At 33.8% G+C, this 15,611-nt stretch overlaps 3 protein-coding genes across 3 annotated transcripts in view; all 3 read left to right on the forward strand.

The window, feature by feature from the left end:
- The first annotated feature begins 305 nt into the window (after positions 1–305).
- On the forward strand, positions 306–1,925 carry LOC106768602 (methylecgonone reductase-like). The gene is made up of 4 exons (XM_014653843.2): positions 306–622; positions 1,014–1,257; positions 1,442–1,621; positions 1,703–1,925. The coding sequence occupies exons 1-4, from the start codon at positions 306–308 to the stop codon at positions 1,916–1,918; spliced, it is 957 nt and encodes a 318-aa protein (XP_014509329.1). The 3' UTR covers positions 1,919–1,925.
- Positions 1,926–9,722: 7,797 nt separating this feature from the next.
- On the forward strand, positions 9,723–13,304 carry LOC106769962 (methylecgonone reductase-like). Its single transcript, XM_022783815.1, has 6 exons — positions 9,723–9,888; positions 10,046–10,714; positions 10,810–11,016; positions 12,071–12,314; positions 12,424–12,603; positions 12,685–13,304. The coding sequence occupies exons 2-6, from the start codon at positions 10,476–10,478 to the stop codon at positions 12,898–12,900; spliced, it is 1,086 nt and encodes a 361-aa protein (XP_022639536.1). The 5' UTR covers positions 9,723–9,888; positions 10,046–10,475; the 3' UTR covers positions 12,901–13,304.
- Positions 13,305–14,803: 1,499 nt separating this feature from the next.
- LOC106769935 (methylecgonone reductase) overlaps positions 14,804–15,611 on the forward strand; it is a 39,959-nt gene continuing 39,151 nt past the window's right edge. Inside the window, exon 1 of the mRNA XM_022783826.1 lies at positions 14,804–15,182. Within this exon, the coding sequence (XP_022639547.1) occupies positions 14,866–15,182 (317 nt within the window). The 5' untranslated portion in view covers positions 14,804–14,865. The remainder of the gene's footprint in view (positions 15,183–15,611) is intronic.

Below are 15,611 nucleotides of genomic sequence, written 5' to 3' on the forward strand. Positions count from 1 at the left end.
GTAATTACTTTATCTTTAAATTAATTATTATTTAATGATTTTCTTTTTAGTGAATTCTTAACCTGTTGAAGTAATGTTGGATGGATCAAGGCTTACATATATCAATTCAGTAACCTTTTTCTGGGTTATCTTCCTAGAAAACATCAGGTTTAATTCAGTTTTAATTAGGGAACATTGTTTTACAGTTTTAAGGATGTCTAGTACTTGACAAGGATAATAGAGACATATTCATCATATGATTTGATCCCTTTAAACCTGTTTTAGTTTTCTGAAACTGTTTCATTTGATTCTATTTCACAGGAGCAATGGAGGCAAAGACAATCCCAGAAGTGGTGCTGAACTCAGGGCATAAGATGCCCAATTTGGGTTTTGGCACAGGAACACTCCCATTACCACCATCGCATGTGCTTATTCCTGCATTCATTGAAGCCATAAAAGTTGGCTACAGACACTTTGACACTGCAGCTGTTTATGGTTCTGAGGAACCTCTGGGTGAAGCAATAGCACAAGCACTGGATCAAGGTCTCATCAAAAGCCGTAGTGAACTATTTGTCACCTCCAAACTCTACTGCAATGAAGCTCATCCTGGTCTTGTTCTTCCAGCACTCAAGAGTTCATTACAGTAATTTTGTTACCCTTTTATTTGATTGTTAAATTTTGGTTTTTGAAATTCTTTATATTTTGTTCGTTGTATGTGTTGGCTGATAGGCACAATTGTCACTATTTCTCCATCAAAATTAGCATTTCATTTTGATCATCATCTTAACATCACTCTAATTTATGATGAGAGAAAATATACGATTACTGATTATCAGAAGAATGTGCATTAAACCAGGAAACAACTCACTTTCTGAGTCAGCTTTGGAGATTCACAAGGCTGATATATTTTAAAAGTTGTTTAGATACATTTTAATTTGGATTGAAAACTCATTTAAATGTTTATTTGATATTGAATGTGATTTGTGCACAAGATTCATCCTGAGTGTAATGATTTGAATGTTGCATTTTAATAGGAGAATGGGCCTAGAGTATGTGGATCTTTACCTAATCCATTTTCCAGTGAGGATGAGGCAAGGAGTTAAAGGATTAAATTACGGCAAAGAAGACATTCTTCCTTTGGACATGAAAGGAACATGGGAAGACATGGAACAATGCTCTAAATTGGGTTTGGCCAAATCCATTGGTGTAAGCAATTTTGGGGTGAAAAAGCTTTCACAACTTCTTCAGAATGCAATTATTACTCCTGCTGTTAATCAGGTACTCTCACACAAATGAAACCTTCACAATTCATTTTGTTCTTGGTCCTTTCGTTTGAAATCCATCCTTCTCCAAAAGCAGTGTATAATGTTTTGAATTATTGCCATGATTATGTTTAAAGAAACTATTTTGTGTACGAAATTCAGCTTAAGCATGTGTGTTTGCAAAATGCATAACTCTCCAGGTGGAGATGAACGCAGCATGGAAACAGGAAAATGTGAGAAAATTCTGCAACGAGAGAGGAATTCATGTGGGTGCATGGTCTCCTCTGGCAGCGAATGGAGCTGTGTGGGGTTCCCTTGCTGTTATGGACAGTCCTATTCTGAAGGACATTGCATGCAAATCAGGCAAGAGTGTGGCACAGGTGAGTTAATCATAAAACATGATAAACAATATAGATGAATTATGTGATGTGAAATTTAGTGGTAAGTGTGTGCAATTGCAGGTTGCACTGAGGTGGATAATAGAGGAAGGTGCAACTCCAATAGTGAGGAGCTTCAACAGTGAGGAAATGAAGCAAAATCTTCAGATTTTCGATTGGGAGCTGAGTGAGAGTGATTCAGAGAAGATTAAACAAATACCACAGCAAAGGGGCTTCAAGGGTGAAAGTTTTGTCTCTGAGTTTGGCCCTTACAAAACTCTCGAAGAATTTTGGGAATGACTGCACATCAATCTCATGAATGCTGTTTCTGCTTTCTCATCCAATGTTTCATGTGGAAAACACTGTTTTGCTTCTTCTAAGATGTGTCCTTTCAAATAAACAAGCTTTCAAGTAACAGTTTAATGCTTATACATTTTTAAGGCAATGTTCTTGTATTATTAAGCAATTGAAATTTTGATAGATATAGTTTTTGATATATAATTATATAAAAATGGTATCTGAATGGATTAGGGTGGTAGCCCAATCTAAAAAATCTTCCAAAGATGTTCCTTTTGCATCAGTCAAGTAATATCTATCCCATCCTCGTGGAAAGTTGAAACCTTCAACACCTTGTTTCAGCCTCACCAGCCAATGAACCAAATAGAGATCTGTATACTGCATACTGCATACTATAATCATAGACAATAATACATATACTAATGTGTCTTTGTTTTAGGGTTTAGGAAACCTAGCTTCCTAAACAGTGTCAGATAAATTTACATGCAACAAGAGAAACAAACTGTAGAAGAGGAATTCATGCACTGGGATTCGTTTTGCTTCCATATTTTCTGTTGGGTTTGACTTCATATGAGTTGAGATGTTATAGAATATAAGAAAAGTGTTAATTCTTAGTGGTTCGAAGAAAACTAAAACGACACTCATCAACTTTGGATTTAGGTACTAGTACAGAATTGACTTTTAACGTCACCTTTTAGGCGTCACTTAAGTCGGGGTCCGACGTAAATTAATGACCGGTAGCACTTTCGTAAATAAGTTGTCAATATAGACGTCAGTTAAGAGAGGCCCAACGTCTATAATATTATTGACGTCAGGACCCTCATAACCGATGTCTATAAGCCCTCATATACGTCGGCTCTCCAAAATAAACGACCAAACTAAACGAAAAAGTTAATAAAAAATAATTTTTTATTTTATTTAGACGTCTGTTACGGTGGGAACCGACTTCTAAAGCATTTTAGACGTCTGTTATTGGGGGAACCGACGTCTAAACCCTAAAACCAGAAATTTAAAAAGTGATTTTGTGGCTCCATTTGGACGTCTGATCCCGCCACTTCGACTTCTAAAGCCCTTTAGACGTCTGTTATTGGGGGAACCGACGTCTAAACCCTAAACCCAGAAATTTAAAAAGTCACTTTTTGGCTCCATTTAGACGTCTGATCCCGCCACTCCGACTTCTAAAGCCCTTTACATGTCTGTTATTGGGCGAACTGANTCTAAAGCCCTTTACATGTCTGTTATTGGGCGAACTGACGTTTAAACCCTAAACCCAAAAATTTAAAAAGTCACTTTTTGGCTCCATTTAGACGTTTGATCCTGCCACTCCGACTTCTAAAACCCTTTAGAAGTCTGTTATTGAGGGAACCGACGTCTAAACCGTAAACCAAGAAATTTAAAAAGTCACTTTTTGGCTCCATTTAGATGTTTGATCCCGCCACTCTAACTTCTAAAACCCTTTAGACGTCTGTTATTGGGAGAACAAACGTCTAAACCCTAAACCCAGAAATTTAAAAGGTCACTTTTTGACTTCATTTAGACGTCTGTTATGGGGGGAACCGACTTCTAAAGCCCTTTAAAAGTCTGTTATAGGGGAACTGACTTCTAAATGTCGACATTAAAACACCGTTACGCGCACTCATTGTTCATCCTCTTCGTCGCGTTTTCTCTTTACTGGTTGTGCTTTTCAGGTTTGTTTTCTCACTTTTGCACCATATTAAATTAGTTTTACAACGATTACATCACTCTTTGATGCATTATCTTTCATTTGAATCGCGACACAGCCGTTACGCGCACTCATTGTTCATCATCTTCGTCACATTTTCTCTTTACGGGTTATGCTTTTCAGGTTCATTTTCTCACTTTTGCATCGTTTTAAATTAGTTTTACTCCTATTGCATAACTCTTTGATGCATTATCTTTCATTTGAACCGATTAAAATGCGTTTTCGTTGGGCTTTGGTGAAGTTATTCTCGTGTCCTTGGGCGGCGTTCTTTGGCGGCTTGCGTTTTGCACTCTCCAACCCTCCACAACGTTTTTAAAACCCTCCAATAAAAAAAATATACAATACATTCTCTTCAACTAAAATATAAAATTGTAAACTTGAATCACCATTAGTCAGGAGCAACCTCAGAGACGTTTGACCTGTATGGATCCGACGTCTATATAGACGTCTGACCTATATAAGTCTGACGTCTATAAAGACGTCTGACCTAAAGGGTTCGACGTCTCATTAACGTCACTTGTATAAACGTCTGACAAAAATCCGACATTAAAAATCCAAAATAACAGACGTCTAAAGTCCTTTCTGTACTAATGACGGGTGCATAATGCAAACTCACGAAAATATTACACAAGACTAAAATTGTTATGAATACTTTTTTCTAAATTTATTGTATAATCAAATAATTTACTTTTCAATATCTTTATAAGAATAAATTAAATCAAATTTAATATCAATATTTCTTTAAAACATATTATATATCAGTTTAAAGTTTTTATCTAACCCGATTCACATCCCAAAATTTTAACAATTATTTCACTACAAAAATAACAATTTTAATATGACTTTGTTTAAAATAATCACTTAGCAAAGATCATGTTTTGATAATGCATCAAAAACAAATATGATGATTACCGGACACAGTATTTGGTGGCCATCATCTATAGAAATTAAAAAAGGATGATTATGTTGGACATAGTAACTTGTTGCCAATTACACTCCTGGAATAGGTACGTTGAAGCATCAACCATTTATATCTGACAATGGTGACTAAGCTTATGATAATGAGATGTCAACTACAAGCTTGTGATTAAGCTTATAACAACAATTTGTAAATCTCCAAAATTTAGTTATGAAATTCTTGTCTCCAGAACACAACTTATTGTACAACAACTTCAGTTCATCCAAACATTATCCCAACAACAACGACACTATCCACTACAACCAACCCTAGTCCAACCAGCTCCCAGCAGGATGAAGAAGAACAAAATGATTCTAATGATTATGATAACTATTAGGACTTTTGTTAGTTTATGTACATTTATTTTTACTTTAAGACTTGTATGTTTTTATTAATGACACTATAATTATGTTATTAATGATATGTATTTATTGTCACTGCATTGTCTGTTTGGATTGTCTACATTGTCTGGATTTGATTGTTATTGCATCTGATTATCATCAAATTCATTGTAATAAGTAAGGAATGTTATCCTTTACACTTGAATCTATTATCCCATTTACCAATGGACTTACCCATGAATTTTCATTGATAATATAACTCGTTGTATTATGTGATTATCAACAAATATAGGTCATTAGTAATTACAAACATACAAGAACTGTCTGATGATTACAAACTATCAATATTCTATATTCGCCAATAATTACTAATTACTAATATCCTTCTATAATTGTTTTTCACAAAGACATTACACATATTTAGGTCCGTCAAATATATTAAAAATTTTATTAATATTTATAATTTTTTTATAATACTTCCATAACTCACCCTTTTTTTACCTTTATAATTTAGTTATTTTTACTAATTTCAAACTTTTAACCTACATTCTCTATTTTATTTGTTCATAATTTTGTAAGTGCAAAAATTTGAATTTTTCTTCTAATAATTTAATTAATTACTCATTTTAGTTTCTCATTTTATCTTTTATAAATCAAATTAATTGAATTTAAAAAATTTCAACAGTAAAATATTTAAAAAATACAACCCATAAATACAACAACCATGTTAGTAATAATAATAATAATAATAGTAATATTAATTGTAAAATAAAAATTATTCATAATAATAATTAATTGTTTTTATTATAATTATAATTAATATTAGAGTGATACTAATAATAATATTGTTAATAATAATAATTATTATTATTATTATTATATTTTATTTTATATTAATTTTAATCATCAGAATGGAATTATAATATAACTATTTAATTTTTAAAATAATTTTTATTTATTATATCTATCAAATTATTTACAAATTTTTAAGATTTTTATCATTAAAGAATCATCAATTCAATCTCTTTTTTATTCCTTAAAACATATATTCTCATACTCTCCATTATTTTTTCTCATCCCTATTATGTCCTTAAATCAATGAAGTCACTCTCCTCCAAATATATCCAATATATGCTTCAATTCAAGCACACATCTCCAAATAAATCAAATATATGTTTCAATTCAGCACACATAATTTCACCACATCCCAATGATCCCAGGTATTTAAAACCATTGAGAATTTCAAGGCATTCACATTAACTAATAATTTTTTGTCCCTCAATTCGAACACCATACAAGACAATGTCGGAATTGGTCCCTCCCATTCTCGGACAGAACATGAACATTTAAACCGGTCTTTAAAATATGTAGATATTATAATCATTTATAATTCTTAAAATGCAACTTTCCTAGTCTCTTGTATTCTTGTTGTACTTATATGTTAAAAAGAAAAAAAAAGGAAGAAAAAGAATAGAAAAAGTAACTTGATAAAAAAATTGAAAAAATTACTTTTATTTATTATTCATAATTTTCTATTATTAAAATAGGATATTATTTTACCATACCTAACACATAATATAATTGTATTAAACACATACAAATATGTTACATATTTTTGTACAAAAATGTTCACAAGATTATGCAGAGATCAAATGGAAACATTATTTACTAGGGAAAAGGCTCTAAGAGTTTCTTGAAATAACTTTTTCTTAAATATAAAGATTTCTATAAAAGTGATTTTTAAATGATGATTAAAAGTATAATGTTTATTTGTTAACACAAACATATCTTATTTATATACATGTTACAGCTTGTCTTAAGCTTAAAAAACTACCTGATACCAAAGTTTAAATAATTTTAAATTTTTCAAAAAAAAAAATACAAATTAAATTCCTTCTACTAATTTAAGTTTAAAAAATTATAAACAGAGTCAATTTGAAACATTCACTAATCTCTTCCTTAAACTTTATATTTTAATTTATTTTAAACTTTCTAATTTTAATTTATTTTTTATTTTTTTAAGATATTACTCTTAATATTTTAAATTGTATTCCTTTACAATTTTAATGAATATGCTTATTAATTGTTCTGTTGAAATTGGACAGAACACCTCAATATCTGCAACCTGAAACCACATTATGAATAAAACATCTGTGTTTCTTAGCAGTTGATTGAAATATATTAAAAGTTGAGAAAGTCAACAAAAAGCACACCATTTTGTGAAGAAGAAATCTAAATTATTTTTTACTTTATATTTATTTTGATTTTAATAAGTGGCATTTAGGAAGTATAAGATGACATAACAAGTCTTTTTTCTATAGAAATAGAAACTCAATTATTTAAAAAAAAATATAGAATATATGTATATGTATAAACAAAATAAAAAAAATTAAATATAATAATCAAATTATTAATTAAACTTATAAATATAATTATATTATATATAATATTGGACCATCTATTGTCTGTATTATTTATCGATGTTTGAAAGTGGACCACTCCATTAAGTCTAGTTTTAGAGAGTGTATTATTATAAGACAAGAACATAGTTGAATTAAGTTGTGATTCCAATTGAGAGGAATAACAATGGAGGGAAAAGCAATACCAGAAGTGATGCTGAACTCAGGGAAGAAGATGCCAATGTTAGGTTTTGGCACAGGAACAGTGCCATTACCACCACCACATGTGCTCATTCCTGCATTCATTGAAACCATTAAAGTAGGCTACAGACATTTTGACACTGCAGCTTATTACCGTTCTGAAGAGCCTCTTGGCCAAGAAATAACAGAAGCACTCCATCAAGGTCTCATCAAAAGTCGCACTGAGATCTTTGTCACTACTAAATTGTGGTGCACTGAAGCTCATTCTGGCCTTGTTCTCCCAGCACTCCAGCTTTCATTACAGTAATTTTGATACCCTTTTTATAACATTCTTATTTTTTTTTAAATTAGATCATTCCAATCTTCACTTAATTATTGAAATATTATTTATCAGATCTTAGTTGAGATAATTTAAAACTTTGACATAATTCTTTTTTCCAGTGTTAGTAGGAATTTCTTGAGTTAAAATCAATTCATGTTTGTCTAAGCAGATTTGATTAATGTCACTAAGATTTATGTTAGTAGAAATTGTTGTATTTGTATTTTTATATTCTGTTGTTTCTCTATAGAAGTTATTTCACTTCATTAGCATTATGTGATAATAATAATTTGTATAACTCATATTTTTTATTCTTTTTATAATTGAAATATGTTAGCAAATAAAAAATGTATACAAAAGTTATATTATTTTGTTGAAATAAAATATTTAAAAGAATAGTATAGATTATAATAGGCTTAATACTGTTTTTGGCCCCTAGTTTGGGGAGTTGTGTTCAAAATGGTCCTACCTTTTTTAATCGTAACAATGGATTCCAACTTTTGAAAAAACAAGTTAATCCTTTTTTGCTAACAGCGTAACAAATTTAAGGATGAAGCTATCATCCTGGACAAAAACATACATAACGTGTCAATTTTGAATTTAAAAAAAAAATTGACACATCAGCTTCATCTTCCATCTCCATCAACAGTGAACTTAGGGTTTTTTTTCCTCATGCCTGTTGCGCTGTCGTCTCCTTCTTTCTCCTCCACACATCAGCTTCTTAAGAATTGAGGGTGTTGCACACGTTTGCGTTGCATAGTTTTCTCATTTTGATTTTGGATGGATAAAGGTAAACCTGCCAAAGCATTAGCGACCTCTTTGAAAAACCTCGATTCGAACCCCCCATCCAACATCAAATTCAAGTCTTCCATTACCCACCCTCAAATTCCCAGTAAATTTCTGAACTTCAATATGTTTTTTTATGAAACGTAACTTCTATCGTTCACTTTTAAAGATGGGGTGTTATGTTTATGTTTAGGTTTTGTTAAAGCTTTCATCTTTCAGAGCCCCATGATAATCAAACTTACTCTATTTTGGGGATCAATTGAATTTCAAACACCGTGGTTCTTTGTTTTTTTGTTCATTTTAAGTAAAAAGTTCAAGTCATTACTCATTTGGGCTTTATTGCAATTGATATCTGTTTTTGATGGTATTACCAGATTTTGTGGGTACTGCACATTGATGATTAATTAGGTTTTGATCTGTTACACTGTTTAGAGTGTCCTCAGTTCGGTGATAATCATCTGAATCACCCGTGTTTATCAAATTAGATAGCTCCACAACAACAACATTCTTTGTTTTCATAGCATTCTCTGAATTAATTGCATAGTTGTTTGACTAGACTCCACCTAAAAGACTAAGAACTTGTTCATCAAGGGACCAAGTGCTGAATTAAATTACACAGGTTACAACTCTCGTGGGTTTTGTGGGGAGGAGAGGGAGAGGGAGAGGGAGAAGGAGACGGGGCATACCTCTGGGGTCATGAGAGAAAAAACCCTAAATTCACGGTTGGTAGAGGTGGAAGATGAATGTGATGTGTCAATAATTTCTTTTAAATTCAAAATTGACACGTAATATTACCTCACCGTGCCACGTATGAGACAGTTCAGTATGTTCTATCCAGGGTGTAGTTGCACCGTTAAATTTTTGATGCCGTTAGCAAAAAGGATTAACTTGACCCGTTTTTTCAAAAGTTGAGATAGCACTAGTAAAAAAACACCTTTTTAACGCACTATATATGCCTCGATTTTATTAAAACTGAAGCATATAAAAGTACGGTGGCATTTTCGTAGTTTAAGAGAAGTTATATGCCTCGGTTTTAAAGCACCCGAAGCGGAATACGTCTACTACCTCGGTTCGCTCAGAAGCCGAAGCATAAAGTATGCCATGTATCCTCCTGCTACCCTACAAACAAGCTCAAATTCAGATTAACAGATATACTGCCTCGGGCATCTGCAGAACCGAGGCAGAAAGATCAGGCTATCGCCTCGGGCTGGCGCCAACTGAGTCCAATAGATTCAAAATTGCCTCTGTATTTTTTATTTTTTTTTATTTTATAGTATAAGCATCGGTCATTCTTTGAACTGAGGCAACATAGCCTCATATCAGCACTAACCCTTCCAAAGCTTTCCATTTCTCTTCTCGCAAACTCTCGTCTCTCACTATGTTCTCCAACCCTTTCGAAACAGGGCTGTCACCATCACCACTACTCTGTCGTTCAGTCGCCACCACGCCTCTGGTGTTCTCGCGCAAGAAGAAACCTCCCATTCCCGCAACAGCGTCGCTGCCTCCCGCAACAGTATCACTGCCTCGCCGCCAAGCCTCGCCTTTTTTCACTTTTTTCACTTCAAGATTCAGACGCGCTTTCGTTGCGTCACTCTCTCTTTTCCTCCTCGTGGGTTCATCTCTCTTTGCTCAAATGGTAACCCTAGGGCTCTTCCAATCTTTCGTGAGTTTTGCACAAAATTCGATTTTTTTTATTCTCTGCCAAGTGGGCATGATGGGGAACGACGATGCGGTTCACCTCTCCGCCTCCCGGAAAATGTTCTGGCGGTTGGCGTCGTGGTCATCTTCCTGGACTGTCGAAGGTCCTCACAGAGAGAATCGGGTAAGGGTTTCATGGATTTTGGTAGCGCAGAAGGTCCTCACAGAGAGAATCGGCGATTCCCTTCGCCACCACTTACACCTCGGTCGCAGCAGAATTGTAAGGCGCGGTCTTGCTTGTCGCCGCTGCAGCCGCTGTCTATCGCTCGACGGAGTCTTGATGAGTGGCCGAAGGCGGGCTCTGACGACATCGGCGAGTGGCTGCAACCGCCCACCATCCCGGGAGGGAGAGGTAATGGTAGCAATGGTGAAAGGTTGAAACTTGATTTGTCTTCCATAATGGTTTCACTGTGTTGAATTGTGTGGGGTTTGTGTGTCCTGTATAATTTATGGTTTATTTTGTGTACAGGACTTTGTGGCTGCAGGATAGTCCCTCCGAGGACACTACTAGTATCTTGTATGATGTCATTGACTACTTTGAGGATGTTAGGAAAAAAGGTGGGAGGGTGTTTGTGCACTGTTGTCAAGGGGTGTCTCGGTCTACATCTCTGGTGATTGCTTACCTTATGTGGAGGGAGGGACAAAGTTTTGATGATGAAGGCTGCAAGAGGGATTGGTGATCCGTTTCACTTGCTTGTTGATGATGCATTTCAGTTTATTGTACACATTCCTTCGGCAATATATGTTTGGATTAGTAAGACCTGTGAGGCCATCATGGAGAGGGACGCCAGAGGACTGTTGGCCAGATTGAAAAAATAAAAAAAAAAGAAGTTACTGCCTCGATTACCTAAAAACCGAGGCATAATCATCTCCTTTTTGACTCGGTTCGTAACCAAGGCATAAAACCTACCTCTTTTACCTCGTCTATATATGTCTCGGTTGTAGAACCGGTGCCTATAAGCCAAAGCAACTGGTGTCATTTCCTCTTTCTGCACTAGTGTAGGACCATTTTGAACACAACCCCTCAAACTAGGGACCAAAAGCGGTATTAAGCCATTATAATAAAAGTGCTTTAAATTTAATATAATTAAATTTTTTATGGTGTGAAGTAATGATAGAATTATATTCAATGGTACATGTTAACCCTCTAAACTAACCTTTTATTACCCGAATTAAAATTATTGCCATAAAATATTATTTTAAGGATGGTTACCCGTTCTTCAAATGAATTATTATTATTATTGGATTATTCATGTTTATAGCTATAGATTTTACACTCCTTAGGTTCAGTTCTTGATGAGAAAGGAATGTACTATAAAAATCTCTTATATTAGTAGCAATAAAGTATATAAATGAAGAATAGTTTTGATTTTTATTTACCTTTTTCTTTCAAATCCAAATTCTAAAGTTTATTGAGATAAATTTAAATTTTAATCAAAGAATAAAAGAAAATGTTTACAATAAGTAGTGTACAATATTAGGTTTATAATATTAGTCTTACATAATTTAGTTTAAAACTCAGAAACTTCTTTTCTCTCTAGCTCTACAAGGATCAGATTTCTCCAGAATTTGTAATGCTACAGCTGTTTAAGATTTTGCTTCAAATACAAGTTAGATTGTGTTCAATTCTTCTTCTTTTACTTTCTTTGCATTTTTCAATTCAGGTTTGGTGCTTCTTTCAAAACCCATTTTATGAATTCTTACTTGTGAATAATGTTACATTTTGGCAGGAGGTTGGGTCTAGAGTATGTGGATCTTTACCTAATCCATTTTCCAGTGAGGCTGAGACAAGGAGCTAAAGGAATCAAGTATGGCAAAGAAGACATTCTTCCTTTGGACATGAAAGGAACATGGGAAGACATGGAACAATGCTGTAAATTGGGTTTGGCCAAATCCATTGGTGTAAGCAATTTTGGGGTGAAAAAGCTTTCACAGCTTGTTCAGAATGCTATTATTACTCCTGCTCTTGTCCAGGTACTCTCATGTTACTACCAATAGCAGTGTACAATGTTTTGAATTGTTGCCAAAGAAACTAGTTTGTGTATGAAATTCAGCTTATGTGTTTGTAAAAATGCATCCTCAGGTGGAGATGAACGCGGCATGGCAACAGGAAAACCTGAGAAAATTCTGCAAAGAGAGGGGAATTCATGTGAGTGCATGGTCTCCTCTGGGAGCCAATGGAGCTGTGTGGGGTTCCCTTGCTGTTATGGACAGTCCTATTCTGAAGGACATTGCATACAAATCAGGCAAGAGTGTGGCACAGGTGAGTTAATAATAAAACATGATAAACAATATAGATGGATTATGTGATGTGAAACTTAGTGGTAAGTGTGTGCAATTGCAGGTTGCACTGAGGTGGATAATAGAGGAAGGTGCAACTCCAATAGTGAAGAGCTTCAACAGTGAGAGAATGAAGCAAAATCTTAAGATTTTCGATTGGGAGCTGAGTGAGAGTGACTCAGAGAAGATTAAAGAAATACCACAGCATAGGGGTTTCAAGGGTGAACGTTTTGTCTCTGAGTTTGGCCCTTTCAAAACTTTCGAAGAACTTTGGGAATGACTGCACATCAATCTCATCAATGCTGTTTTCAAGTGAATAAAACACAGTGTTTCGCTTCTTCTAAGACCTTTCCTTTCAAATAAACAAGCTTTTAAATAACAGTTTCATTCTCATTAGCATAATTTTTATATTATCAAACAGTTGAGAACTAAATATGCATGTATTCAGTATTCAATAATATTCCAATAACGGACACATTTCTCAACCGTTGCCATCGTTTTCATGCTTCTCTCTACTTGCTTTCTCCACACGGTTGTAACATAATGGTTTTTAAGGTACGTGTAATAACATAATGGCTACTATGGAAACCAGAACATAAGTTATAAAACAGATGAACAGTGTGAGGCTGGAGTCACATGCAACATAGCCTATAATATCAAACCAAACACCCCAAAAAGTCGACATCTGAAAAATAATGGTAGTACACAAATCAAATATTCGGAAGGAAAATGCTTTTTTACCTCCACTTGCACCAATTGACAATTTTTAGAAATATTTTAATCATTGAAAAAGTTCATTTTTGTATTTATAAGGACAGAAAGAGATTGAAAAGTAAAATAGTGGATGTAAAATATGTGCAAAAGTTTGTTGCATCAAAATAATAATATACTGAATAAAGTATAGTTACATTATACTTATTCAAATATAAGAAAAAAAAATAGATCAATTGGTTAATCTTAGTAGTATTGGACTCTAAATGAGTTCTTAAGTTTAAATATTATAGAAAAAAAAGTGTGATTATACAAGGAAATCTAACTAAAAATAATGAGTTAGGTTGATTAGGAGATTAATCATCAATAAAAAAATATTAGGAAATATAAAAATTTTATGCAATCAACATTGTTTAATTTTTCTAATCTCGTATAAAAATAATACTTATTTTTCTAAATAGTAAAATGTTCAATAAAATATAAATAAATTTTAATTTGTGGAAGTAAAACATATTTAATAAAATATATTCAATTTCATGTAAATTATGATATATTAATGGTGAAAGGACCATGATTGTAACTTGATATAGGTTGTACACAAGTCAATATTTTGTTCATGCACAAAAAATTTAAAGTAATTCTTTCTTTCCATGTATCATGAACACAATAATAGAGAACCTCTTTCCAGTTGAATCAACTTTAAGATTCAACTGTATTGATTAGGGTCGGATGATCTTTTTTACAGCACTATGTCACCTGTTTAAGAAAGAAGGAGGCGGCAAAATACAAGTAAGCTTTTCCAAACAAACAAATCATGTCCTGTAATCCTCTCTTTTGTTTTCATATTTTGACAATGTACATTATGGAAATATCCCTATAAATATATTTTATAAACCAGTTGGACTTTATTTAATACATAACCAGTCAAACCCTTTTAAAGAAACATGTATATTCTCAATCATGCTTTGATCATTAGAGGACAAATGAAACTCAATAATACAACAATATTATCTTGAGCTGGTCCTGCCTCTCGTTTATGCAGCCTGAAATATAGCCATAACTCAAGTCTCAAAGTCAACACATGATAATTATAAATTGTGGGGAACTTGGTAAGCCTGCAATCTGCATCGTAACCTTAGAATCAATTTCTCCAACCAATTGGTTACATGTTAAGGTTTAGTTAAACTTTTGTAACAAGTATTTAGTAAAGGGTTATATACAACTGTAACAAGACAATACTTATTACAAACTCCTTCATGCGTGACATTTTGAAATTTAAAGTTTGGATTTGGAAGATCAAGAAACTTCAAAAACAAGAAATGAAGTTTGATCCAAACAATAAAACAAAGACTCTAGGGAAAAAATAAATTAATTTGTGTTGTTTCCATGTGTCCTCATGTGTTTCCATGTGTTTTGTTTATGTGGACCGGTTCATCCCAAGTTGATAATTCTAGTTTTCTCCGAAAGACTTAGAATTATCACTTTTATATGTTATATAACAACATTTCAAAACACATCAAACCCACCAGAAAACATGGAAGCAAAAATCATCCCAGAAGTGATACTAAACTCAGGGAAAAAGATGCCAGTCATAGGCCTTGGAACCGGATCTTATCCTCGTCCACCACATGAAACTCTCACCTCCATATTTATTGATGCCTTTGAGGTTGGCTACAGACATTTTGATACTGCTGCTTGTTATGGAAGTGAAGAGCCTCTAGGCAAAGCTGTGGAAAAGGCTTTGGAGCTAGGCCTTGTAAAGAGCAGAGATGAAGTATTCATCACTACAAAACTATGGCCATCTGATGCTCACCCTGACCTTGTTGTTCCAGCTCTCAAGACCTCACTGCAGTAAGTACACAGGAGCTTTGACTACTCATTTGGCTGCAATATTTATAAAAACTTCACCTTTTGGTTTTTACATCTGAAAACTGTTGTTTTAATTGTTAAAATATACTTGTTAAAGCTTATATGATCATCCTCTTATCAAGAATTGTTCCTCTTGTTGTATGTTATGTAAATTTCCCTGAAACTGCTTAGGAAGTTGGGGTTGGAGTATGTAGATCTGTATTTGATTCATTGGCCAGTGAGGTTGAAACCTGAAGCCAAAGGGCCAGCTGATGGAAAAAAGGAGAATGTGATGCCCTCCTTTGACATGAAAGGAATATGGGAAGCTATGGAAGAGTGTTGCAGATTAGGCTTAGCAAAGTCTGTTGGTGTCAGCAACTTTGGCATAAAAAAGCTCAACCAGCTCTTGGAAAATGCAACCATCCCTCCTGC

Source organism: Vigna radiata, chromosome 1 (genome assembly GCF_000741045.1).
Source record: "Vigna radiata var. radiata cultivar VC1973A chromosome 1, Vradiata_ver6, whole genome shotgun sequence".
NCBI classification, from domain to species: Eukaryota; Viridiplantae; Streptophyta; class Magnoliopsida; order Fabales; family Fabaceae; genus Vigna; species Vigna radiata.

Bases quoted from the DNA above. Each gene is read 5' to 3' on its own strand.
- LOC106768602 (XM_014653843.2), top strand. From the start codon at position 306: ATGGAGGCAAAGACAATCCCAGAAGTGGTGCTGAACTCAGGGCATAAG. The intron at 1,258-1,441 runs GTACTCTCACAC...ATAACTCTCCAG, and splicing joins TTACTCCTGCTGTTAATCAG to GTGGAGATGAACGCAGCATG. The intron at 1,622-1,702 runs GTGAGTTAATCA...GTGCAATTGCAG, and splicing joins CAGGCAAGAGTGTGGCACAG to GTTGCACTGAGGTGGATAAT.
- LOC106769962 (XM_022783815.1), top strand. From the start codon at position 10,476: ATGGATTTTGGTAGCGCAGAAGGTCCTCACAGAGAGAATCGGCGATTC. The intron at 11,017-12,070 runs GTGATCCGTTTC...ACATTTTGGCAG, and splicing joins GAAGGCTGCAAGAGGGATTG to GAGGTTGGGTCTAGAGTATG. The intron at 12,315-12,423 runs GTACTCTCATGT...ATGCATCCTCAG, and splicing joins TTACTCCTGCTCTTGTCCAG to GTGGAGATGAACGCGGCATG.